This window comes from Crinia signifera, chromosome 4 (genome assembly GCF_055691185.1).
Source record: "Crinia signifera chromosome 4, ASM5569118v1, whole genome shotgun sequence".
Classification (NCBI taxonomy): Eukaryota; Metazoa; Chordata; class Amphibia; order Anura; family Myobatrachidae; genus Crinia; species Crinia signifera.
In genome coordinates this window covers 203803929-203829254 of record NC_139220.1, presented here as the reverse complement: position 1 = coordinate 203829254, position 25326 = coordinate 203803929, and the positions used below count along the sequence as shown (strand labels likewise).

The window sequence follows — 25326 nt, the reverse complement described above, 5'->3', positions numbered from 1 at the left end:
CTCATTGTCTACTTACATACAATTCCTGCTATCTGCATTAGATTTCCAATATATAGTCATTGCTGCCCTGTCTATCTGGGTTTCGATTTGTGCTGTCCCGGGAGCACGCTCTGGGATTGCAAGGTAAAAAACATGTGCGATCTACAGGCGATTTTGACTATATAGTCAAAATCTCATGCTGGATTGTACCATGTGTACACAAGTAAGGAGGTGACTGACTGCTGCTAGAACATGGGAGAGTAATTTTGCTGAGTGTCTTCATAGTGCTTGTAGATTATGCGATGACCTACAGTATGTTACCCTCCATGAACATCACTTGGTTAATGTTGATTTACATCACTCTCTTATGGCTTTAACACATACTTTGCTGACATCCGTGAAATTCAGAGAGGCTCCATGAAATATTGGTGGTCTTCATAACTCAGCCTGATGTGTAGGTGCAATACAGTGATGATGACATCACTGGTTCAAATAAGCACAGACTCCTATAACATTTGTACATAACACCCATTATATAGCTGCTTTATAATTCAGAAGCTAGAACAGAGCTCTGTCTATATGTATTAGTTTATAGTACTTATACAGTACGTGCGGTCATATGTGGCAGCTTTGGAGCTCATTTATAATTTAGTGTTCTATAAATCAATTTTATGACAATCCTCTCACATCTCCATGAAATATATGTTATCAAAGGTAGGCAATTATGCCACACAAGGCTAATGCTAACTTTTCATAATGTAGAAAATGTTTAATCCCAGATGCAAAGTATAAATATGAGTTTTTTAGCTATGCTGGTACTGAGGGCCTAATTCAGCATGGGTCGAAAGAATTGGCAAATTGAGCGATTATGGAATGACTGTGCAAATATACCACATACATTAAAAGGCATATGGATCGCAATTGTAATGTAGCCACAATTTGACTGAAAGAAAGCCGGCATTTGTGGGTGCAAATTAGTGGCAGGGTCAGACCTACTCACATTTTGCACAGATGGCAAAGTATATTTGATGTTCAGGAATTGCGAATGGATGCCATCTGCGATGCATTCGCAAATTTACGGGGGGGGGGGGGGGGGGGTTGTTTAATTCGGTCTGGGCAGCAACTTTTTGTTCGCAGTCCAGTGCAATTTCTCAAATTACCGATCCATACTGAAAAAGGCCTAAGTACCCGTTTTAGTTTGGAACCCACTGCCATCGCAGTGCTGAGTAAGTCTAGGCTTACTCAGCAGTGTCTAGGCTTACTCAGTGCTGCGACGAGAGGGGAAAACCATTTTGATCGTGAGTGAATTTTGAATGGTTTTCACCTCACAATCACATTTGCAGCCATGCACATAGACAGGGGAATGCGGTCGGTACGGTGACCTGGCAGTAATCAGAGGGCAATGCGTGTGTGCAGTCCGCAGTGCACATGTGCAAGCCCTTTGTGCGGCCACAACCAGCAATGGCCTATGATCGCAGGCCCTATGCTGGCTGATTAACAAAACACAGGCAGACCCGGCCTTTGGGAGGGAGGCCCGCTAACTTAATCAGAGGCCCCGATCTCCCCACGGCCATCGCAGAGCTGAGTAAGTCTTGGCTGCACATGGGGTGGCGAGTAATTACAAAAGGAATTCCCCTTCTTCGCAATGGCTGCGATGTCATTTCCAGCTGTACACAGGGGTGGGATGCCACTCAGGCAGGAAGGGGGCTAACTTGATCGCAGGACTGCAAAAAGTTGCAACCCTGCGATCAGATCAGAATCGGTCCTATATGAATGCAATCCGAGCGTTTTAAGTTTATTTTGCAAAAATGTCATACTATAATGCTATCAAGCAGGAAAAAGTAGTCACTGCAAGATAATAAGTTTTTACTTCAGAGTATCACTCACATTAAAATGACATCATGTTTTCCTACGTACTTGACTATGTTCTGATAACAGCATGTGTGTCATCAGATAGCAAACAGGAGTTTCCCTCCCATATTACTTCTCACAGCTTTATCTTTGAAGGTACTAACTTGCATTCCCTGTGGTAACATATTTAATTCTAAGAAAAAGCAGAGCAAATGCTACTTCCAGACCCAGAAGACGATACCTGCCGACCTTTAAAACAACATCTCAGGAAGGTTGGTGAATCAGCATCTATGCACGCGGTGCTGGTGAGGACAGTTGCTGCTCTATTTGAGATATAAGACTGATCCCGACATCCCAATACAGAGAATCCGCAGGCACCCTCTCCTCTGCACCCTAACCCTCCCTTATAGCAGCTTAACTATAACACTCCTGTAGCCAGATCCTTACCCTTCCCAGCAGGGACTGTTTAAAAATTCCAGGGGCGAAATGTAATAGGGTGCGATTTTTTTCGTAAGAAAAAAATCGCACCAAATCGCACCTTTAAAAATAGCCGCGAATTTGCATATGTAATGAGATGCGAATTTGCGGCAAAAAAGTGAGATATGGTGCGATTTCGGGCGATTTTTAAGTCCTGAAAATGTGCGATTTTCAGTCATGAAAATCGGCACATTTTCAGTACTGTGAGGTGTGTTGAAAAAAAAAAAAACGGCGTGCGGTCCCCCTCCTAAGCATAACCAGCCCCGGGCTCAAAAAGCCGGTGCTGGTATCATAAAATCAAATAGGGGAACAAATAGGGGTTCCCTTGATTTAATGAAACCAGCGCCAGGCTCAAGGTCCAGCGCTGGTTCCCAAAATACGGGGGACAAAATGACTAGGGGTCCCCCGTATTTTAAGAACCAGCACCAGACCCAACCAGCCAGCAGGGTAATGCCACAGCCGGGGGACACTTATCTCGCGGCGAAAGCATTATCCCCGTGGCTGGTCAGCATGGGCAGGGGTCCTGGGGAAGTGGGGACCCCCCAATGAAGGGGTCCCCCCCCTCCAGGACTTACCAGCCCATGCTGAAAGTCCGGAGCTGTCCCCGATGCCCCTGGGCGGTGGGCATCGGGCTGATGAAAAGTGTAAAAAAAAGAATAAAAACTATTGTCTTATACTGTAGAACTATGAGTCCCAGCAAGCCTACCCCGCATGCTGGGACTTGGAGAACCACAAGTCCCAGCATGTGGGGCATTAAAGGGCCCGCTGGCACTTGTAGTTCCACAGTACAAAAAATAGTTAAATAAAACACACTGACACCCAGAAAAATAAAAGTTTAATACATCCACAGCCCACACATACTGATACTTACTTACCTTGAGCCCGTAGGTCGGTCCCTGGATCCTGGGTCCGGGGCTCCAGGGCTGAAGAGTCCGGTTCCGGGGCCTTGGTCCTGGTTCCGGGGCTCAAGGGCTGAAGAGTCTGGTTCCGGGGCCTTGGTCCTGGTTCCGGGGCTCCTGGTCTGAAGAGTCCGATTCCGGGGCCTCGGTCCTGGTTCCAGGGCTGGTCCGGGGTCCGGGGCTCCAGGGCTGATGTCTCCGGGGTCCAGGATCCGAAGTAATCCAAAAGGGGTACCTGAGGAAGGAAATCCTACTCACCTGGTCCCTGGCGACGACCCCGACATCTTCTCCGGCAGACGCGCTGCTCCCGGCTGGTACCCGCTCACGGACTGGAGAGGCGCAGAGATTTTCATCTTCCGCGCCTTTTCTCCGGATGATTCTATTGGCCGCCTAGCGGCCAATCAGGAGAGGTGCGGAAGATGAAACATCTCTGCGCCTCTCCAGTCCGTGAGCGGGTACCAGCCGGGAGCAGCGCGTCTGCCGGAGAAGATGTCGGGGTCGTCGCCTGGGACCAGGTGAGTAGGATTTCCTTCCTCAGGTACCCCTTTTGGATTACTTCGGATCCTGGACCCCGGAGACATCAGCCCTGGAGCCCCGGACCCCGGACCAGCCCCGGAACTGAAACTTCCCAACCAGTGTAGCCTACTTGTGTCCAGTCCAGTATATTGCAGGAATTTACAATGTGCATTCTTAGAAGATGAGCTATACATACTGTAGATGCATTTAATCTTGGTGCTTCAACCCTTACAGCTGAACAGATGGAACTGAGGTGCTTAGATCCACTCTTATATACAGGTTGGTAAAATCCAGATAAACTGTGTTCAAGCAGATGCAGGCCATGCAAACCAGCATGTAAGCAAACATACATCTATCAGTAGGCATATCTAGTCTAAGCTAAATTCAAGTACAGTACCTTAATGATAACTAATAATAAACCAATACAAACTATGCATGACACATCTTGAGATCCATACAACTCATTTGTCAGTGTACATTTCATTTGAGTAATGTACTCCTGTTTAATTTCCAACTCTGCATCATCCCTTAATCTTTAGATTTACGCTGGGCACACATTTAGCAATCCCCGGCACTGCCGATAATGCTAGCTATATTGGCGGTGTTGCAGCAGAACAATATATATACTGAACGATTATCGGTCAGTGATGTCACCCACTGTCCTCTCCACATTGCCATATTGAACTGCATGTACAGACAGGGCGGGAGGGGGGGGGGGGGGGATTGGCAGGGAGGTGTCATTAACAATGGGCTATATATACTGTTTATGATACAGTGTGCATACACTGAGCGATTTGCAATGTATAGCGTTAATGATATCTATATTGTCCATATCATTCTATGATATTGTCCATTGTGTACCCAGCTTATCAGAGATACTTTCATTGGTTTGACATAAGGACTCTTATCAGACTCTGTACTAGAGAAAAAGCATCCCAACACCACTGGGTCAATGCAGTGACTCTAGCTGTGGGAATTTCCATCTCCACCATTCTTGGCCAACACTAAGGACCAGAGAAGCCTCAGCCTATCCCGAAAGGTTCCCTGCAGGCTGCTGCACCAGCCCTCACTATACCATCAGGTATGGACACCAGATAAGTTGTTTCCTATATCATGTGGGTTTGGACTTTGGAAGAAGGAACCCAGACGTAATAGAAATGTATTGTATCTCTATCTATTTTGCAATTGATAGATTTAATTTGCTGACCTGTAACATGAGGCTGTATTGACAAGACAGTGTGTTCCCAGATGTGTCCTGGTCTTTGCCAAAGGGAGACCTTTATCTTTAGTAAATCAAGGTTACATATCATGGGTGGCAAATAAAAAAAGAACAGTTCAATCCAATTAGGTGAAATGCAGTTAATCATCCTCTTTTCCAGGAAGCTGCATATTTACTCTGTGATGGCAATTAGTAAGCATTTTCCAAATATTAAAATGTTCTTTGGTATCTTATTATAGTAGCAATGCTATAAGCGGTGTGTGAGCTACACAAGCTGGGAATGGCAGGGGTTATCAAGTGTCTAATGTGTCTGAGTTAGCGGGAAGAGCAGTATCAGCAGTTGTACAGAGAACAAGATTTGCTGACAACGTAAGTGCTCAGTTGGTTCTCAAAATATGAAGGTCCTGTATAAAGTGAAATGCTCATGCTGTGTTCCACATGTCATGTATATACAGGTGTATTTGCCCCTGCTAGTACACAAAACACCCTCCTTCTACATACATACACATAGGACCTGTTTTCCAGGAAAACATTATAATTTAGCATTTCATATGCAGATGCAGCCGCAGTCGCACACAGAATATACATAGGCATGCTCCATATTAATTTAATCAGCAGACGCTGCTGTTTGTCCTCCATTTTATAAATGAGACACATTTTAATGGAAAAAAGTTGACAAAAAGACACCCAGCACTGTTGATTATTGCCAAGTGTAAGGGGTTTAACAGGAAAGGACAGGGCAGCCGAGAGGAATGCCGGGTCCTGGTAAAATATTGGGGGTGTGGCCTCAGTGTGGGGATATCTACCGCATTTAGGCCACACCCGCAAAATGTTTAGAGGAGGGTGACAGAAAACTCTAAAAAACTAATCTCAGCAGATGCACACACCTACAGCATGTGCTTTGCTGACAGCAGGCTCAGCATGATCTCTAATGCTGTCAGAGAGACACTCATGCTGAGCCTGCTGCTGAGCCCCCCCAGCAAGCCTGGGCCCGGGTAATTAGTACCCCCCCCCCCCCCCCCCCTCAGATGCCCTGGGAAAGGAATCTAGATATACGTGGACATGGAGCATTTAGCAGCACTTTCCTACCTTTAAAGTGCTCTTCCAGGCTTGTGCTGCAGACTGTTTCCAACGCACACCTCTTTGCTGCCAGCGACGACCTCAAGTCATAGTACTTCACAGCCTCAACCCTGCTTCTACCCAGCCAGATTTCCCTCCAGTACACAGACATGGGCACAGCCACCTTGGACTCTGTCACATGATACTCTGCAGCCAACCCTGCAACTCCAATCATGACCTCATTCCACTAAAGCCGATCCACTGTCCAGTAAGTATGCTGGGAAAACACTAGTTGGCCAGATCAATGTTGTTCACAGCTTAGCTGCAACCTGTGTATCTGTTACTGTGGAAATGTCACGATCCGGGTATTGAAGCAAGCTCTCTTACCGGCCAAGTGTCTGCGCATGCTCAGCTTGCGGTTCAAGTCCTGATGCAGCCGGCATCCTGGGTGATGTGTGCCTACCTCTCAGTCATCCTCCAGTCCTCTCAGCGCTGCTGAGTCCACGGATGCGCGGCGCACTGCTTCTTTCACCCGCAGAGACAGTATCCAGTGCGCAACAATCTCCCTGTCTGCCGCCATTGCTCCTGGCCACAATCATGGCAACTACAAACACTCTTTCCCGCCATAGCCTGACATGGGGGCTGCTATGTTTTCCCAGTCACATGTCTGTCTTGTCCAATCCTGTCTGGAGTGACCTCCCTGTCATACCTGCCCGGCCAATCCTGGCCAAGCAGTCGGTATAAGTATGCTGGGAGCGCTCACTCCCATGCTAGTGCTTAATTTGTCATTCCTACATGCAAGTGTTGTCTGCTGGTGTTTGTCTCTCCCTGCTGCAGTGTGATCCTCCAGGTACTCCAGCTTCTGAGGCTATCCAGGAATTCCATCTCCTGTGACCACCCGGGTATAACATCTCCTGTGATTAGTGTCCGCTGCCAGACTCACCAGCATTGGTTCCAGCCTAGCTCCAGGACTCAGGTCCTATCCGATACTTCGCCATCGATCCTGTATGATGTTCCACCATCGATCCTGTCCGATGTTCTACCATCGATCCTAAAGTCCGATATTCCCGATAACCCAACTTCCATTTGGCATCCAATGTTCTACCATCGATTCGTCATCGCATCAAGGCTGTAAAGCATGGGTCCTCAAACTGCGGCCCTCCAGATGTTGTGAAACTACAATTCCCAGCATGCCTTGCCACAGTTTTAACACTCCCTTATAGGAAAACTGTGGCAAGGCATGCTGGGATTTGTAGTTTCACCACATCTGGAGGGCCGCAGTTTGAGGACCCATGCTGTAAAGTATTGCTTCCTACAGTGACTGTATTTATCTTTTACCAATCTGCATACTTTACAGCCTGCCTTCATTACAACCATCTGTTCAATAAATCTGGTTGTATTTTACCACTGACTGTTCATTGCCTCTGGGTGCACTGTCGTGCAAGGTATATGCACAAGTGTCTCCTGCAGCCTGCCCGGTTTCAATACCGATCCAGACCCCCACCAGAGTTCTTAGTCCCCCCGACTTAGACCCCTGGTGTGATAGGAAAATCTTCTAATTACCAACCTGCTGCACAATCTGGCTCCCACCAGTGTTCGCTGGCATTATCCTCTTTAGTTCCAGCTGATTCCAAGTACCTCAAGTACTGTTATCATCCAGCATTGACCACCATCAGTAACTACCAACTCCTGCACTTGCTTCCAAGCATTCTAGCTCATTCCCAGTGAGTCATCACTCACCATAGACTCACCGCAAGGTACCATCGCTTCCAGCTGATCTCCAGGGACATTATCTAACTTCTAAGCTATTTGTGGGTTCTCAAGTTTCTACCAATCCAACATCAACTCATCAGCAATTTATCATTAATACTCCATCCAGCCAATCTCCTGTAAGTTCTGCTGGCTCCTTAGCTACTCCAGGTGTGTTCCAGCTCTCTTGCGTCTCACCATTGACTCCCCATCAATGCTCCATTGGTTCCAGTCGATCTCCTGTGACTCCACCCAGCTTCTCAGCTACTCCCTCTGGGTTCCAGCCCACCATCAACTCAGCATCGTGCTACCATCAATACTCTATTGGTTCTGGCCGACCACCTGTGTCTCCAGTAAGTTTTCTAACTTTTCCCAGCGGTCTATATCAAGTCTCCCAGTCAACTCTGATCACCATCGGTCAATCATCAGATCATCTCCTGCTTCAAACCTTCCCTGCTCATTACCAGCATCAAATAAACATCGAAACACTATCATCATCGGTGGACTCCCTACGTGCTTGTGTTATTATACACTAGGGCGATATTACATACAGTACTTCAATTTTGAGCACATCTGTGCGATAAATCTAAGGATTATATGCACATCTAATGAGTCACCCGAATCGATGCGCGGGCCTGCCGGTCAAATGTCGCATCGATAAATATTATGCGTTGCACATAATATTTATCGAATTGCATGAACGATCGCATGTGGTTTGTAACCACATGTGATTGCTTGTAATGTGATCGGCGGGCGGCCGTTGGCAGGAACGCTGGCGGCGGGTTCGGGTTTGACCTAATAACTGCCGACCCCTATGATGCACACCCTAAAATAATATATTCTTATAATGTTTCCATACATGTTAAGCTATTTATAGCACAGCAAATACCAACCAAGAAAAACCAGTGGCACTCTGTCATTTCCCAATCTGCAGGTGGCTGTAGCTGCAGCTTTGTAGTTTATCATTGTGACATCTTGCACATTCCTGTACCCCTTCTCTCTCTTACCATAGCAATGGCTTTTCTTCTCTGTTGTCCCATAAATGCATTTTCTGACTTAATACAGGGGTCTTCTACAAATCATTACAATCACAATAACTGTCCTACGTCAATGACGACTTCAGAAACATTAGAATTATTCTTCACAAATTGACCTTTTGCATTAATGTTTTTACAAAGGTAGAACATCATATGTCCCTTATGGACTTGTAACTTGGTGGGACTGCTATGCTATTACTAATGCCTGTCCTTGTGTTTCCCTCCTATATCCCTATAGATTGTAAGCTTGCAGCAGGGCCCTATAACCTCCAAGTCTGTCTGTTGTTACCCAGTTTGTTTTATCACTGTCTACAATTGTAAAGCGCAACAGAATCTGCTGCACTATATAAGAAACTGTAAATAAATAAATATGGGACGAGATGCAATAGAGAGCGGTTTTTAGATGAAAATCACACATTTAATAGGATGCGAATTGTGGAAAAAATAATCACAGTTTTTTCATCGCAAATCGCAAACTTGCAAATGTAATAGGGTGCAATTAAAAAAAGAAATACCCCGGGTTCATTGAGCTGGATCTGGTTCTAAAAATATGTTGGGGGACGACTGGGGCTCCCCCATATTTTGGCACTGACAGGGGGGGGAGTCGGCTCTCCTCACACTGATTGCGGGGTAAGGCGGCTTTCCTGACAATAATGGCAGTGGGGAATGCCGCTGTCATAGTGCTGTAGACGGCCTCAGCCCTGATTGGCTAAATTAGTCCTAAGTCCAAGGGGGCCCATTATTGCCCCACATGCTGGGATTTGTGGTTCGCCAAGTGTGGGGAAGGCCTGCTGGGACTTTTAGTTTGACTATAAAAAGCAATGCGTTTTTTTTTGGTACAATTTTACATGTATCAGCCTGGCATCCACTGCCCTGGGATGCTGGTGACAGCCCCGGGCTTCAGCCCTGGATGGGTGAATCCTGGGGGGGACCCCTTTATTGGGAGGTTCCCCTCTCCCAGGTACCCCGCCCAAGGCTGACCAGCCACGGTGTGCATGGTATGGCTGGAGGACCTTACGTAAAAAGTGTCCCACGGCTGTGGCATGACGGAGTCCGATGCTGGTTTTAAAATACAGGGGACCCCCAGATTTTTTGCCCGCCGTACTTTTGGAACCAGGACCGGTCCAAGAGACCAGGGCTGGTTTCAGAAATACAGGGGACCCCTACTCTTTTTGTCCCGCATATTTTTGGAACCAGGCTTAATAAGCCCAGGGCTGGTTATGTTCTGGAAAAGGGACCGCAAATGACTGTGTCTAAACAGATATTTTTTACAGTTTTTAAAAAAATGCATTTTTTTGCATGCAATTTAGTGCACTTTTATTTATTTATTTATTTATTTATTTACAGTTTCTTATATAGCGCAGCAGATTCCGTTGCGCTTATTCTCTATAATCGGTTCATAATACAGCAGTAGCACAAAGTAGCAAGATAGCTAGAAGTGACCCATGCAATGCATTATTATGATTCATCTGTGACTTTGTACCAACTCCTTTGAAAAAAAAAAAAAAATAGAAGAATAGTAGAAAAATTAAGGTAACAGTACAAAGCACTTGGTATTTGGATTGGAAAATGGATAGGTGTATTGGGAACACATGTGCATTTGCAAGGGGCCTGCATCAGGCATTCTGCTACAGCAGCATACCTCCCAACTGTCCAGATGTTCACGGAACAGTCCCTTTTTTTGCATCTTCTCGGGGCTGGCAGTGTCCCACGGTGGGGGGATAGTTGGGTGTCCCCTTCCTCCCGCTGCATGGGCACAGCGTCTATTCAGTGATGCAGACGGGCTGAGGCATGGCCAGCAGCTTACACAGCACAGGCCGAACCCCCATAGTGAAGAAAAACAGGCTTGCGGCCACAGCATACCTGTGAGGCCACGACCCCCTTCCAAGCATGCAGGGGTCACAGTCTCCAGGATGCGAAAGTTCGGGGTATGCAAAAGAGTTTACTGATGCATATGATATGTTTACAATGGAATTTTCATTCAATTAAAAAAAAAAAAAACAACACTATCCTGGTGGCCTAGTGGACTAACGAGAGCCACTACAGCACGTTGTGATCTGGTGGCAAACTTCCCATCCTATAGTTCCAGACAGCTTCAGCTCAGTGCTCACTGTCTCCTCGGAGTCCCAGAAAGCAAACCGCAGCAGGACAAAATGTGAGGCCTCCAGCTGGGAGCACTACACCTCCACACTGCAGTCATATCCAGGAGCCAAAATTATCTCAAAGGCAGACACCAAGGACAAGACCCTGTAAGTCAGTTTGGGCAGGGAATGTAGAGATTACGGCCCCCACACTAAGCACAATAGTGCCAGGGCTGAATGCCAAGAACTGTCCTCATGTGGACGGGGGAGTGAACTCTCCCCCTCTACCCCGATAATATAATTCGCAACATGAAAAAATAAATAAGAGAGACGGATGGCTGGTTACTTTTGTGTATAAAAGGACTACTAGACAATGCAAAATGTTAACATAACTAACTTCAAGAGTATGATGAATATATGCACTTAGGTGGTGGTGGGGGGTGATACATCAGTAGCACCTCAAATGCAGGTGCACCATGACCATATCAGGAGAATGTCACAGCTTCCATCTATATTCCTGTATGTAGTTACAATGCCTCCGGTGTCCTACGTCCGAGGACCATGCTGTCTGACCACAGACTAATTATTGACGACTGACCGCATGGTGTCTGCATCTTCGCACACAAGCTGCACATCCCAGATGACCCCATCGGGCATTTAAATACAAATACTCAATACAAATTCTGGCATTTAAGACATTTGCATATTTCCGCACAGCCGCTGCATATTAAGGCCCTCATTCTGGTTCACTCGCAAAGACAAATTCCTTGGTACTTGTGTATTATCACGGCGCCCGATTTTATCTAAATCGTATATGATATCGCATACGATTAAGCGTCTGATTTGCGTCCGATTTGTGTCAGATTCGATCCGCGATGCGATTTCTGGCCGATTTTCCGCGATTTGCTGCCGATTTGCATGCTATTGCATCCTTGCACACCCCCCCGAAGCGTACGCGTCCTCCTGACCTGTTCATACCCCCACTATCCACGTCGGCACGGAGTTGATTTTCGAAAGTGTGGCGAGCCCGAAGCGTGGCGAGCGTTGCAAGCCCCGCCAGGGGACGCGGAAAACGATCCCGCAGCGTGATCACCACGCTGCGGGATAGTTTTCCGCGTCCCCTGGCGGGGCTCGCTGCGCTCGCCATGCTTAGGGCTTGGTGCGCACACCACGGTTTATAAAATCAACTCCACGCCGACGTGGATAGTGGGGGTATAAACAGGTCGGGAGGACGCGCACCGCGTCCGCTCGACACGCTTGGCGCTACTTGGATAGTGGGGGTGTGCAAGGATGGAATAGCATGAAAATCGGCTGCTAAATCACATCCGATTTTTTACATGCGATTTGCGGCGATTTCGCTGTGATAATACACAAATACCAATTCCTTTTCAAATGGACAAAACCATGTGCACTGCAGGGGGGGGGGCAGATATAACATGTGCACATAGAATTAGATTTGGGAGGGGTTTCACTTCAAAGTGAGATCTATATTACAGTGTAAAAATAAAGCAGTCAGTATTTTCCCTGCACAGGAACAAAATAACCCACCCAAATCTAATTCTCTCTGCACAAGTTACAAAACGCATGGCTCACATACAATTTGATTGCATGTGATGTGATGCGATCTAGTTCAAAATGCACAGAAAATGAATCGGTATTAAGCTGATTCTCCACAATGATGCATAGCTCACTCACATCTCAGTCTTTTGCCCCAGGAGTGGCACACAGTAACCAGCGTCAGTGTCCATGGTACTATGCATGGAACTTTTATTCCAATAGTGATGCAAGTCCAGGGCATAATCAGCACAAAAAAAAAAAGATCAGTGGGACGCATGCGGGGGCTTAGTTGCCAAATCTGTAGTGCTCAATGTAGCCTCATATAGATATGAGTATGTGGATACATCAGTATGTCAGTCACAGACCCTATCCTCATTGCTTGCTGGCACTTTTCCTACATACTGTAATGCTGGGTACACACCAGGACGATATGGCCCAAAACGAGCCAATTTAGATACAACCTCAACCGATTGTATGTAAATCGGCCATGTTTTGGGCCATTTCGATGAGATCCCGATCCGATGCGTGGCTCTGCGGGTCGTTAAGTCTTTTCTGAGATCTTACCTGTAGCAGGTAGGATCTCAGAAAAGACCTAACGACCTGCGGGCTGCGCATCGGACCGGGATCGCATCAAAAGGGCAGCAAAATGGCCCAAAACATGGGCAATGTACATACAATTGGTCGAGATTGGCTCGTTTTGAGCCATATCGTCCTGGTGTGTTGGGGTACACAACATTACAACCGCAGGGATCACAGCAGATCACTGGATCAGAAGACTGGTTGCTATCTCAGATAACCATTCACCAGTCCTGGCCGCAGCCAAGTTCAGCTGAGAAGGGAGCGTGTGGGAGTACCTTGTGCCAGCCCATCTTCGGTACAATCTCATGGTATATTTCATGAAAAATACCCTGAGAATTATGGAAAGCAGATTCGCAGGGACAGAGCTTCCTCGCTAGCTATGTCCCTGCATGTGACAATTGATGCAACATCCTTGTGATGTATTCAATTATCACAATGAGATTTAGGGCAAATGTATCACATTCCATCCACATCTGAGAGGTTCGTTCATGCAACTGACCATCGATAGTGTATTTCTATTCAATGGAAGTTGGAACCATTGATGTTTTACATATCGATGGTCATCCGTTTTCTTTGATTGATTGGCCTGTGGGCCAATCAAAATACAAGGGGCGTGGCTTTGCGGATGTCGGGGGCGAAGATAAGCTCTGTGTCCCGTCTCCTTGGTGAAAAAGCAAAAACAAAACTATTCGTTTAAGCTTGACATCAATGGTGGGAAACCATCTGGTTCTCCCCCATCGATGGCAAAACTATTGGACTTGGGCCATAAACCATCGATGAATTCTAATCATCGATGGTCGATGACCATCCCTAGGCTGCACATGTTCCAGAAGGGTCAGCTGATCTGATTCCCTCTACTGCGCGTGCTCTGCAAGCCAGCTACCATTGTATTCTCTCCAGCCTCACACATGACCTGTCACCGATGTAAGCACTTTCCTTCACCAAGGCCTCTTTCCCAAGTCCCCCTCCCCCAAACAAACAGAATGGCATCTCACAGCTCTTCATTATCGCATGCGCTCTCTTTTGCTCCCTTATCCTAGTTCTGTGCACATTCAGATACAACCAATGCACTGTCTGCTCAAGTAAAGGCATTTACACATAACATATCCAGGCACGTATCTGGAATCCGTCATCTTATCACACATCAAATTATTTAAGCAGAACAGGTGACTACAAAAGTAGAAGTGGAAGTTCTGAGTATTATGTTCCGGGTAGAATATGTTGGATGCTCTGCAATTTGCATTCATCTTTCAGTTGCATTCACCAACATGACTAATAGTGATCTGATTGATTTACATTGGATTACTATCGGGAATTGTTATTTTCTGGTGAATACCAGCATGTTTAGCAATTATTATTTATTTACAGTTTCTTATATAGCGCAGCAAATTCCATTGTGCTGTACAATTGGAAACAATGATACAACTAACTGGATATTTACGGACAGTTAAAAAGGTAGGAGGGCCCTGCTCGCAAGCTTCCAATCTATAGCAATACATCTCTGCATACAATGTATAAAGGTTATATGATCAGGCTTTGTTAAAAAAGGTAACAGCACTGTTACCACATACCTCCCAACCTTTTAGGTCAGGGACAGGACAAATATGTGTATGAGAACATTATGGTGTGGTATATGGTCCCGACATTCGGGATCCCGACAGTCATTAGCCCGACGTCGGGATCCCGACTGGCCAGACTCAGACAGCGGGGCAAGCGCAACAAAGCCCCTTGCTGGCACGGTGGCTCGCTACGCTCACAACCTATTCTAATCTCCCTCTATGGGGGTCGTGGACCCCCACAAGGGAGAATAGCCGGTGGCTGTCGGGACCCAGAGTGTCGGGGTTTTGACTGTCGGGAAACTGTCTGGCACCCGAACATTATAGGTGCATGCTAAAGCGCACACAATGCAGAAAATGTGTTTTGGGACAAAGGGCATGATTCAGACCTGATAGCAAAGCAGCAACTTTTGCAGATGGACAAAGCCATGCTGCACTGCAGTTGAGGCTTGAAGGCAGTTAAATAATGCTGCGTTATAATTGGTGGATAGATCCAGCCATCCTCCAATCAGCATGCTGATGGCCATTCACTGTCTGGCTGAGGGCTGGGAGACAGGTAGAGAATGCTGCACTTTAGTGTGTAATTCACAATCAGGGCAACTGGGCAACATTCTCTACCTGCCCTTGGAGAAGCTCCAGAAGCACCAGCCCAGGACTCAGGCTGCCTCTGTTCGAAGGCCTGTATAAAGCAAATTGGTAGCCCTCTGAATTATTGCAGTGCCTCCCAGTTTGTCTGGGAATCCATAGCCTGTTATTTATTTTTTTATTTCATGTTTAAAGATGTCACTGATGTAGCACTGACATACACACTGATATACACACTGACATACACACTGATATACATACACACTGACATACACACTGATATACTGTACATACACACTGACATACACACAAGCAGCCGCAGCCTGTCAGAAGTATCAGCATTATTATAGTAGCGTCATGTTACCTTCCCAGCTCATCTGCTATGACATACAGATCTTCTACCTTCTGCTGCTTGAATACAGCCATACTAGGTATTCACATCAGGGGGACTTCATTGGAGAGAGCTGCAGAAAAACACAATTTCAGTAGAGGAACAGAGCAGATATAAACTATGTATGAACACTGCAAACTAGCATACTGGAGTGTCTCTGCATCTACACGTATATGTATCCCAATTCATTAAGCAGAAAGAGAAACTTGCACTAAGGGGGTCATTTTGGTTTGCAAACTCCCTCGTACGTTCATACATGGAGTTTGATGGTGAAGATCTGCACATAAGTGAATATGCGCATGTGCAGGTCTTCTCTGCAGACATCCTCGGAGACTTGCATAGACTCCGGGGCCTAGGGTGTATATTGAGTAAAAGCCAACCCTGAGTTTCATATCAATGGCATAAACCTGCATGGTGCTGGCTGGCACATATGTCTCATGTCTCCATACAACCAGTTAAGTAATATCATGTTGCTTCATATTTACATCACTGAGTGTCAGGCTGATTATAAAGCCAACAGTTCATATGAGGTAATCCTAGTAGTCAGATAAGTGCAGACACTCCCAACATGAGCAATGTTACACATGTGGGCTGTCCTTGTTGAATGATAACTGCAAGAGAAGCACAGGAAGTTAGGAAGATATATATATTGGTATGTGGGTGCTGCAATCGGCTACTTAATAAGAAATATCTCCCAGCCAGAGAGCCTTAAAGAACAGCAGTCTACATGCCCGTTTCGGCTTGCATAGCCTTCATCCTGGACTATATACAGTATATAGTCCAGGATGCATATATATATATATATATATATATATATATATATATATATATATATATGCAGACAAATAAAGGGGCGCTCACCAGACTTGTTTGTAGAAGCAGTTTTAATTACATACCAAACATCGACAGTTCATGACAGTGGGTATAGGTCAACATTTCGGTCCGTCCACAAACCTTTTTTAAGACCCCTTTTCTGCCAAACTGAGGAGGCAGAAAGGTGGTCTTGAAAAAGGTTCGTGGATGGACCGAAACGTTAACCTATATGTCCTTGATAACGGGTGTCTACCCGAAACGCCGTCGGGCAATAAAGGCTTTTTACCTTCACTAAAAGCAAGACTGGTGAGTGCCGCCTCCTTCACAGCACTACATACTAGAGCCAATACTCCTAGGAAGGCACCGCAGCATTTGATATCACCAAAAACGTGAGTGCCGGACCCTGCATCCCAAATTTATATATATATATATATATATATATATATATATACCCACAATCCTGTAACAAGGCGCCCTACTATGATAAAAGGTAATTGCTGTCTCTCTTTACTTTATAATTCATACACAAGAATTTTATACATAAAACGCTTATTAAAAAATAATTGAAAACTATTTTTCCATATCAGATTCTTGTCAGAGGTGTATTTTTCTCAAGATTATGGCTGAATCATAAACCCAGTGCGTTTCGTCTCATTGTGAAGTCTCACAACGAGCCGAAACGCGTTGGTTAATGTTTCATCCAGGGGTGTAAATGTTTTAAACAAATCTTTGATAGGTTTAGCAAGGGTTCTTCCAGTTGTATAGAGTAGGTCTTATAAGCTGACCCTCTGGTAGGATGGATAATCCCCTCTGTATTGGGTCTACCACCTATTTAGGTGAAATCCCTTTTAAATGGGGTTAAGATAGCCCCCTTATTCTGCTAAATAAAGTTCCGCATATATTGTGGTCCAAATGGGATCCAATTAGAGTTAGATATAATGGAGGATAATATCTTCTGTAGATCCTCTAATTTGCAATAGGAAGCTTGTCCTCTAACAAGTTTTTTTCAGGAAAATTTTTGGACTCTGAGGAGAACAGGAATTACAGGAGTTACCTTTTATCATAGTAGGGTGCCTTGTAACACTATTGTGGGTATATTTGGACTGTGGAGCCCCACTAGTAGTGGTCTAACTGTTACTGGCAACTGTTTTTAGATATTATAATTAGCGTGGCATAAGAGATTTTGTCTGTATTTTGTCTGTATATATATATACTCAACCATATATAACCTGTGTCCCCTGTGTGATAACTGTACTGCCTAAGCTATCTCTGCCTTAACTGCAATGTGATAACTGTACTGCCTAAGCTATCTCTGCCTTAAACTGCAATGTATTGCTCATACTGTTACCTACCTGGCTGCTGCAACGACCAGTGGCGCCGCTGATGGCTGCCTAGGCGCTGTGCAGCTTGGCGGGTATTTGATACCCTATGTGATAACTGTACTGTCCCTGCTCATACTGCTACCTACCTGGCTGCTGCAACCACCAGTGGCGCCGCTGATGGCTGCCTAGGCGCTGTGCAGCTTGGCGGGTATTTGTTCCTTATGTGATAACTGTACTGTCCCTGCTCATACTGCTACCTACCTGGCTGCTGCAACGACCAGTGGCGCCGCTGATGGCTGCCTAGGCGCTGTGCAGCTTGGCGGGTATTTGTTCCTTATGTGATAACTGTACTGTCCCTGCTCATACTGCTACCTACCTGGCTGCTGCAACGACCAGTGGCGCCGCTGATGGCTGCCTAGGCGTTGTGCAGCTCGGCGGGTATATGTTCCCTGTGTGATATTGTACTGTCCCTGCTCATATTGTTACCTACTGGCTGCCGCAACAACCAGTGGCGCCGCTGATGGCTGCCTAGGCGCTGTGCAGCTCGGCGGGTATATGTTCCCTGTGTGGTATTGTACTGTCCCTGCTTATATTGCTACCTACCGGCTGCTGCAACGACCAGTGGCGCCGCTGTTGGCTGCCTAGGCGCTGTGCAGCTCGGCAGGCATGTGTTTCCTGCATATAATGTCTCAATTTAATGTATGTAATGTCCCCCCCCCTCCCCTCCCTGGTTGATCCTGCACTGTAAAATCCACAAAAAATTCCTAGTGTGCGCAAGCACACATGGCCAATAAAGTTGATTCTGATTCTGATTCTGATTTATACACACAGTATACATCTTGTTTAGCAACAACCCCAGGGAATTTGTCTCTGCAATGTGTTCAGCTCAAGCAAGAGCTGCTGGTTAAATGGAGAGAATGGAGGAGTGTGGTTGGCCATAATTATCTTTGTCAAGTTCTTGTCTACTGCCCTTTGATTATCAGTATTCTTAAGGTGGCAATAAATCAGAACAACCTGAACGAAGTGAACGCCTTCAGCAAATTTCTCACACACCGGGGTGTTTGCGAAATGATTGACAGAAAACGGTGGAAACGCTGGTCATGCCCCTGTGAACGAAGGCGTGTCCATCCCTGTTTGGGGCAGGCGGATGACGTGACATGACATCAGCGCACACCACGAATTCGGCAAAAGCAGCCATATGAAAAGTAAGGCTAGTCTACCGAACGGAGGAAAAATAATTTGATGGTGACTCACCATTGGTGAGCGACCATTGAATTATTTTTATCTGTGCAGCCGCATGCGAGCGTAGTACGGGGATTCGGCAGTGGGTGGGCGTGTGATCGGCAGGGCGGCTTTTACCTGCTCGTTACCCAGCGAATATGTGCACCTGTATGGTTACTGTTCTGCAGGACTTCCTCTAAATGTGCATACACACTAAATGATTATTCACAATAACTGCCATCGTTACCTACATTATGCCGAAAATCGTCTAGTGTGTACACGCTGCATTGTTAACGATACGCACTCCCACAAGTTGTAAGCGATGTCCACCATCGTCTGTACATGAAGCACAACGGAGGATAGTCAGCCAGTCCCATAATACAGAATGCAGCATGGCCCCAGCATTGCATCACCGCCCCCCTCACTGCTAATAACCATGCACGGAATCAGCAAGTGTGTAGTATGCTGGGTCCCGTCACACATGACACCACTGTCTACTGTGTGCCCAACTTTACTCCTGAGATTCTACTTCACCAGTTCCATGGCAATTCTAGTTGCAATCAGCCATATGAAAACAGCAGATTTCAAGCAGATGTTCTGCAGGCTGTGCAATCTTAAGGCTTCCACTTTCTCTTTAGCACGGAATCTCCTTCTGCCAGCCCAGTTACACAGGCAGAAACATGTGTATTTTGAAAGAAATGTCCACTGTAAACATACCTGAATACACATTAGAACAGGTATACATTCTTACATTATGACTAATGTGCCAATGACAAACCAAAGCAGAATGTAAGATTTTCTACATGAAAGTAGCATTTCATCACTTGCCAATCCTGTATAAAATCATATCACTACTGTATTTAGCAAATCATATCATGATAATCATTAACCCATTCACACTTCTATATAAACTCTAGAATATAGGCTAGGTTAGAAATATTTGGCGATGCGCAATAGGGCTCATCAGTTTAACAGATCAATGTATGACATTAATACACTGAATGACCATAATCATTAAAATCACCACTACAGTATATATAATACAAAACATGTTTCTGCTTTAAACAGTGTTACAGTCGTACTGCATAAATGACATCTGAGTTTTATGTGAACCGCACCTCGTAACGATACAAAGGTCATTATCACGTGGGCGTACTGTACATGATGTTGGGATGTTTTGCTAAAGGCCAAGATTTTGACAATAGTAAATTAATCTTTTCCTTTAACTAAATATTTATATATGTATAAGTACTACATACAGTATATAACAACCCATATAAATCCTACACAAATATTTTGCTTTCACAGAGAGAGAAAAAAACAAGGTCTGTGGTGCTTGATATAAAGCTTTTGAAAGTTTTACAGTGTGTACACACGGTGAGAGTACCGTGAGATGCGGTCTGACGCGATCAGATCGCATCGGGTTGGCATCGCACAGCATGCATGTGATCTGCATACAACTTTGACTATATAGTGCAGATATGCACTATAGAGTCAATGCAGCCAAGACTTTCTGCTTGCAATACGTGAACGCGCATCGGGATCGTAAGGGTAAAAAACCCACGCGATCTGCATGCGATCCCGATCAGATTTTGACTATAAAGTCAAAATCTCATTCAGATTGTACCTGTGTGTACACACCATTACACAGAATTTCTGGTGTAAAGTAGGAATTCCTATGGCCTGGAATCCCCTTCCCCTCACTACTAAAGGCAACTATACACTAGGGCAGGGGTTCCCAATCTTTTTTGAATCACGGCACCCTAGAGTACAAGAGTTTTTTTCATGGGATTGATCACCGTAAAGCATCCAAATTGCAGGGGAATGACAGCAGGTCCGATGTAATGTGCGGTCCCGTGAGCATCGTGCCGGAGCCTGCGAGTCGCACCAGCTGCAGAAGTGTTCTGTTGGACTGTTTACGTGCTGGGCAGGCTTGGCTGGGATCGCATGCGATATATCACATGCAAAAGAACTTCATGCGATCCTGATGCCCCGGTAGGTTCCGGGCGGCTCAAGGAGGGATCGTGGGTGACTTCTCCAAGGGGAGAAGATGCCCTAGTCACTAGGGCCTAGTGTATGCCCAGCATTAGGGCAAGCATCTCTGTTACTACTGTTACCTGCAAACAGGCTTTCACAATGAATTTATTGGGTGCTTGTGTATTATCATGGCGCCCAAGTTTCTTACGTATGGCACCGTAGGAAAATTGCATCGCTTCGCATGGGCCATTTTAAGGGCCGTGTGATGCTATACATTAGCTATACAATAATATCATTTTATGACATATTTTAGGGGACGCGGATTACTTTACATGTATTCCGCGTCCCCTCGCTGTGCTCGCCACACTATATAAAATCAACTCCACGCAGACGTGGATAGTAGGGGTATGAAAAGGTCAGAGGACGCGTACCGCCGCCGCCGCCACGCTTCAGGGTGGCATGGATAGTGTGGGGGGTATTATTGTATAGGTAATGTAATGGCATTGTACACCCCATAAAATCGCATGCGATGGCATGCGATGCGATCCCCCGGGGCTAAGAGAGCAGTGAATAAATTACATAGGAAAATTGCATCGCATCACACGCCCCTTAAAATGGCCCATGCGATGCGATTTTCCATCAAAGCAAATTACTTAGTGGGCGCCGTGATACTATACACAAGTACCATTTATTGTTATCATAGTTACTTACATAAAGTCATGTTATTTTTTTAGGTGGAAGTTACCCAGTAACTTTAGAATAACTTTTTTCTATTTAAAATTAAATGTTGAATTTCCTTTCATCAATTCATTTTCATTTATATTTGCATGTTCTTAATTGTTTATGTATACTCCTTATTATAGGGCATAAATGAGAGAATAGATATGCTTACTTAAAAACACATTTTATAGGAAATTACAACTAGGAGTAAATTTACTAAGACCAGATTCCAGAATTTACTAAGACCAGATTCTACCAGAAGTAGAATTGGATTGGTTGCTATTGGCAACATCCCATCTTCAATAGAACGCCCATCTTAGTAAATGGTGCCCACACACGGATAAATATCGGATCCGATATCTATCCGATTTCCTTTGAAACCCAGAACACCCCTGATCATGGCCAGACATCAACAATCAGAGGGTTTGCTCAATCGTTCAGTGTGGCCATGATCAGGGGTGCTCGGGGTCTGCTGCTCTGCATCCCAGGCACTGGCATACTGAGAGAAAAGCCGGTGGCGGGAGGGGGATTTCAAATGAATAGGGCGGCTGCTGATTGGCTGAGAGAGCCCTCTATGTCTGCCAGCGTCTGGGGTGCGAAGGGGCAGGGTGCGGAGACGGGATGCAGTGTGGGGAGGAAGAGATGCTGGTACCGTGACATGGCCACATATTTCGTGATGACTACACTTGGAATGATATGGCCATGATCCTGCACAACAAGTCATTCATCTTTTCGTCTGCTGAAGGGATCAGCAACTTTATGAATGGGCATCGGATCGTCATCAAGCCCACACGGTAAGTTTTTCAATGATTGGTCGTTCCGATCGGCCATATTGTTTACCATATGGGCATCTTAGGTCTTTACATTAGATTTAGATTATTTTCTTACATAGTTACATAGTTACATAGTAGGTAAGGCTGAAAAAAGACTTGCGTCCATCTAGTTCAACCTGGTATAGATATCCATTGCTGATTTGGTAGGTTCTGGTATTTTACAGACAAATTATATTTCTTATTTGTACCCATGGATGTTTTTCTCCAGTAAATGTTTGTCCAACTTTGCCTTGAACGCATTTAATGAGCCAGCCGTTACCACCTCTCTGGGAAGAGAGTTCCAGAGTTTGACTGTTCTGACCGTAAAGAAATTCTTTCTACTAGCTGAATGAAATCTTTTTTTCTTCTAATCTATACTCATGCCCTCGCGTCCTAGATTCCTTTATAGTAGAAAATAGGGTGTGTGACAGTTCCTTATATTGGCCCTTGATATACTTGTACATGTTGAGCATGTCCCCCCTTAAACGTCTCTTTTCTAATGTAAATAGTCCCAAATTGCTTAATCTCTCCCCGTAGCTTAAATTCTCCATTCCCCTAATAAGCTTTGTTGCTCGCCTTTGGACTTTTTCTAATTCTATGATGTCCTTTTTATAGTGTGGGGCCCAGAACTGTACTCCGTACTCTAGGTGAGGTCTCACCAATGCTTTATATAGTAGCATAATTACCCTTGAGTCCCTAGTTTCCATTCCCCTCTTAATACATGCCAGAATTTTGTTGGCCTTTTTTGTAGCTACATTACAATGGGCACTACATCCTAGATTGCTGTCTATTTGGACTCCTAGATCCTTTTCAAGTATGGAATTACCCAGTTCCTCTCCGCTAAGGTTGTAACTTGCACACTGGTTGTGTCTCCCAAGGTGCATAACCTTACATTTATCTACATTGAACCTCATCTTCCATTTTTTTGCCCACTCATCTAGAATTGCAAGATCATTTTGAAGCATGGTGACATCTTCTGGTGATTTGATGACTTTGCTAAGTTTTGTATCGTCCGCAAAGATGGATACATTGCTGAGTAACCCTATCCCAATATCGTTAATAAAAATGTTAAACAAAATGGGCCCCAAAACCGAACCCTGGGGCACTCCACTTAGTACCGGTATCATATCTGATACGGCACCATTCACAACCACTCTTTGTTCTCTATTACATAGCCAATTCCCTACCCATCTGCAGATATTTTCACCCAATCCTAGGTTCTCCATTTTATTAATCAATCTCTTGTGTGGGACAGTATCAAATGCTTTAGCGAAATCTAGGAAAATCACATCTACAGCATTTCCATTATCGAGGTTTTTGCTAACCTCTTCATAGAACCCTAGTAGATTAGTTTGGCATGAACGATTTTTCACGAACCCATGTTGGTTAGCACTGAGTAGACGGTGATGATCTAAATATTCCTGGATACCATCCCTTAAAAATCCTTCAAATAGTTTACCCACAATTGATGTTAAACTAACGGGTCTGTAATTAGCGGGATCTTCCTTTTTTTCTTTTTTGAATATTGGCACTACCTCTGCTATTCTCCAATCTTTTGGTACTATACCTGACGATAGTGACTTGCTAAAGATATAATTTAGGGGGGTAGCTAGTTCATCCCTTAATTCCATTAATACCCTCGGATGAATCCCATCTGGCCCTGGTGACTTATTTGTTTTGAGTTTGCTTAGCCTCAGTATTATTTCCTTCGGCGTGAAATCCACAATGAGATCTGTCATGGGGGTAATTCAGACTCCCCTCTAGTACCAGTGTAAGGTTTCTTCATCTATCCCCACTCTGCCACAAATATCCACCTTCAATTGAAAGCGTGGAGGTGGCATCTTAGAAGTTCCACATCTGACACCTGCACCATCAAGGACGTCTTCCTCATAGACATCCTTCAATTTGTGATAGGCGCACTCTGTGGCACTACAACCCTGCCTGAAGCTGCCTAATGGTAGAGCCGGCCCTGCTCCCCCTCCTGTAATAAAAACCTGTTAAATAAGCCTAGTTTGTTTGTTTTGCTTAAAAAAAAATAGCTTAGCACAGATTGCTGCATGTGTGTGGGTAATGTATGGGAGGTCTAGACACCGGGAAATTGCCACCCTAAATTACTCAGCACAAACGTTTAGCACACATCTCAACATTTGTATGCCCCTTAATTGGTTTGGTCTTGGACCACAAATCCAAGGCACACCTGCAATTGCCCCAAGGCATCCCTGGGTGACTCGGGACACACAGTTTGGTAACCACTGCACAGTTTGCTAGCACATAATATTGTACCATGATAACAGCTGAAGTGATAGTGTTTATTGGCTCACTCAATAGATTTGTACTGCAGGCTTCCAGAGTGCACTGCTCTCTGTCAGGGATGAATGGTCTGAGAAGCTTGCAATCAAAATCTCTTCACTTAGGAAACAAACAATGCACTGTTTTTTTGTTTTTTTTTACATATTCCACAGGAAGTAAATCCATTAGTATATACAGTATAACACTAGTCATTGCTGCTCATACTACTGCATTCAGACAGCACAAGATTGCACCCGGCTTATCTGTGCAGCAGCTCCAGTACTTCCCTGATCTACCTGCAGATAAAGGCTGTGCTGCAGAGTCACCCACTGCGGGTCATTGGCTAATGTAAATATGCATGTTTGTCAAGTGATTTCTGCTGGAATGCTTTGCTTACCCCCCCTACAGATTGTTGCTATAGGTTACAGCACATTTTTGTTGCTTGCATATTTTTAAGTAAAGCTTAGCCGTTTGTTCAGGAATGCTGTGTGACATAACCAAAAAGAAGCCACCACATGTTAACATACATCATCAAAAGGATCTCAACACATGTATACTACCAAACACTGGGATCTTCTTATTCCTACAGACTAGAGCCAAACTCATTTCTGCCAGTCTTGCAACACTGAGTTAGACT

At 45.1% G+C, this 25326-nt stretch overlaps 1 protein-coding gene across 1 annotated transcript in view; it reads right to left on the bottom strand.

The window, feature by feature from the left end:
- Positions 1-25326, bottom strand: part of DAPK2 (death associated protein kinase 2) — a 49723-nt gene that overhangs the window by 22355 nt on the left and 2042 nt on the right. The window contains exon 2 of the mRNA XM_083183491.1: positions 15509-15608. Coding sequence (XP_083039617.1) covers positions 15509-15570 — 62 coding nt within the window. The 5' untranslated portion in view covers positions 15571-15608. The remainder of the gene's footprint in view (positions 1-15508; positions 15609-25326) is intronic.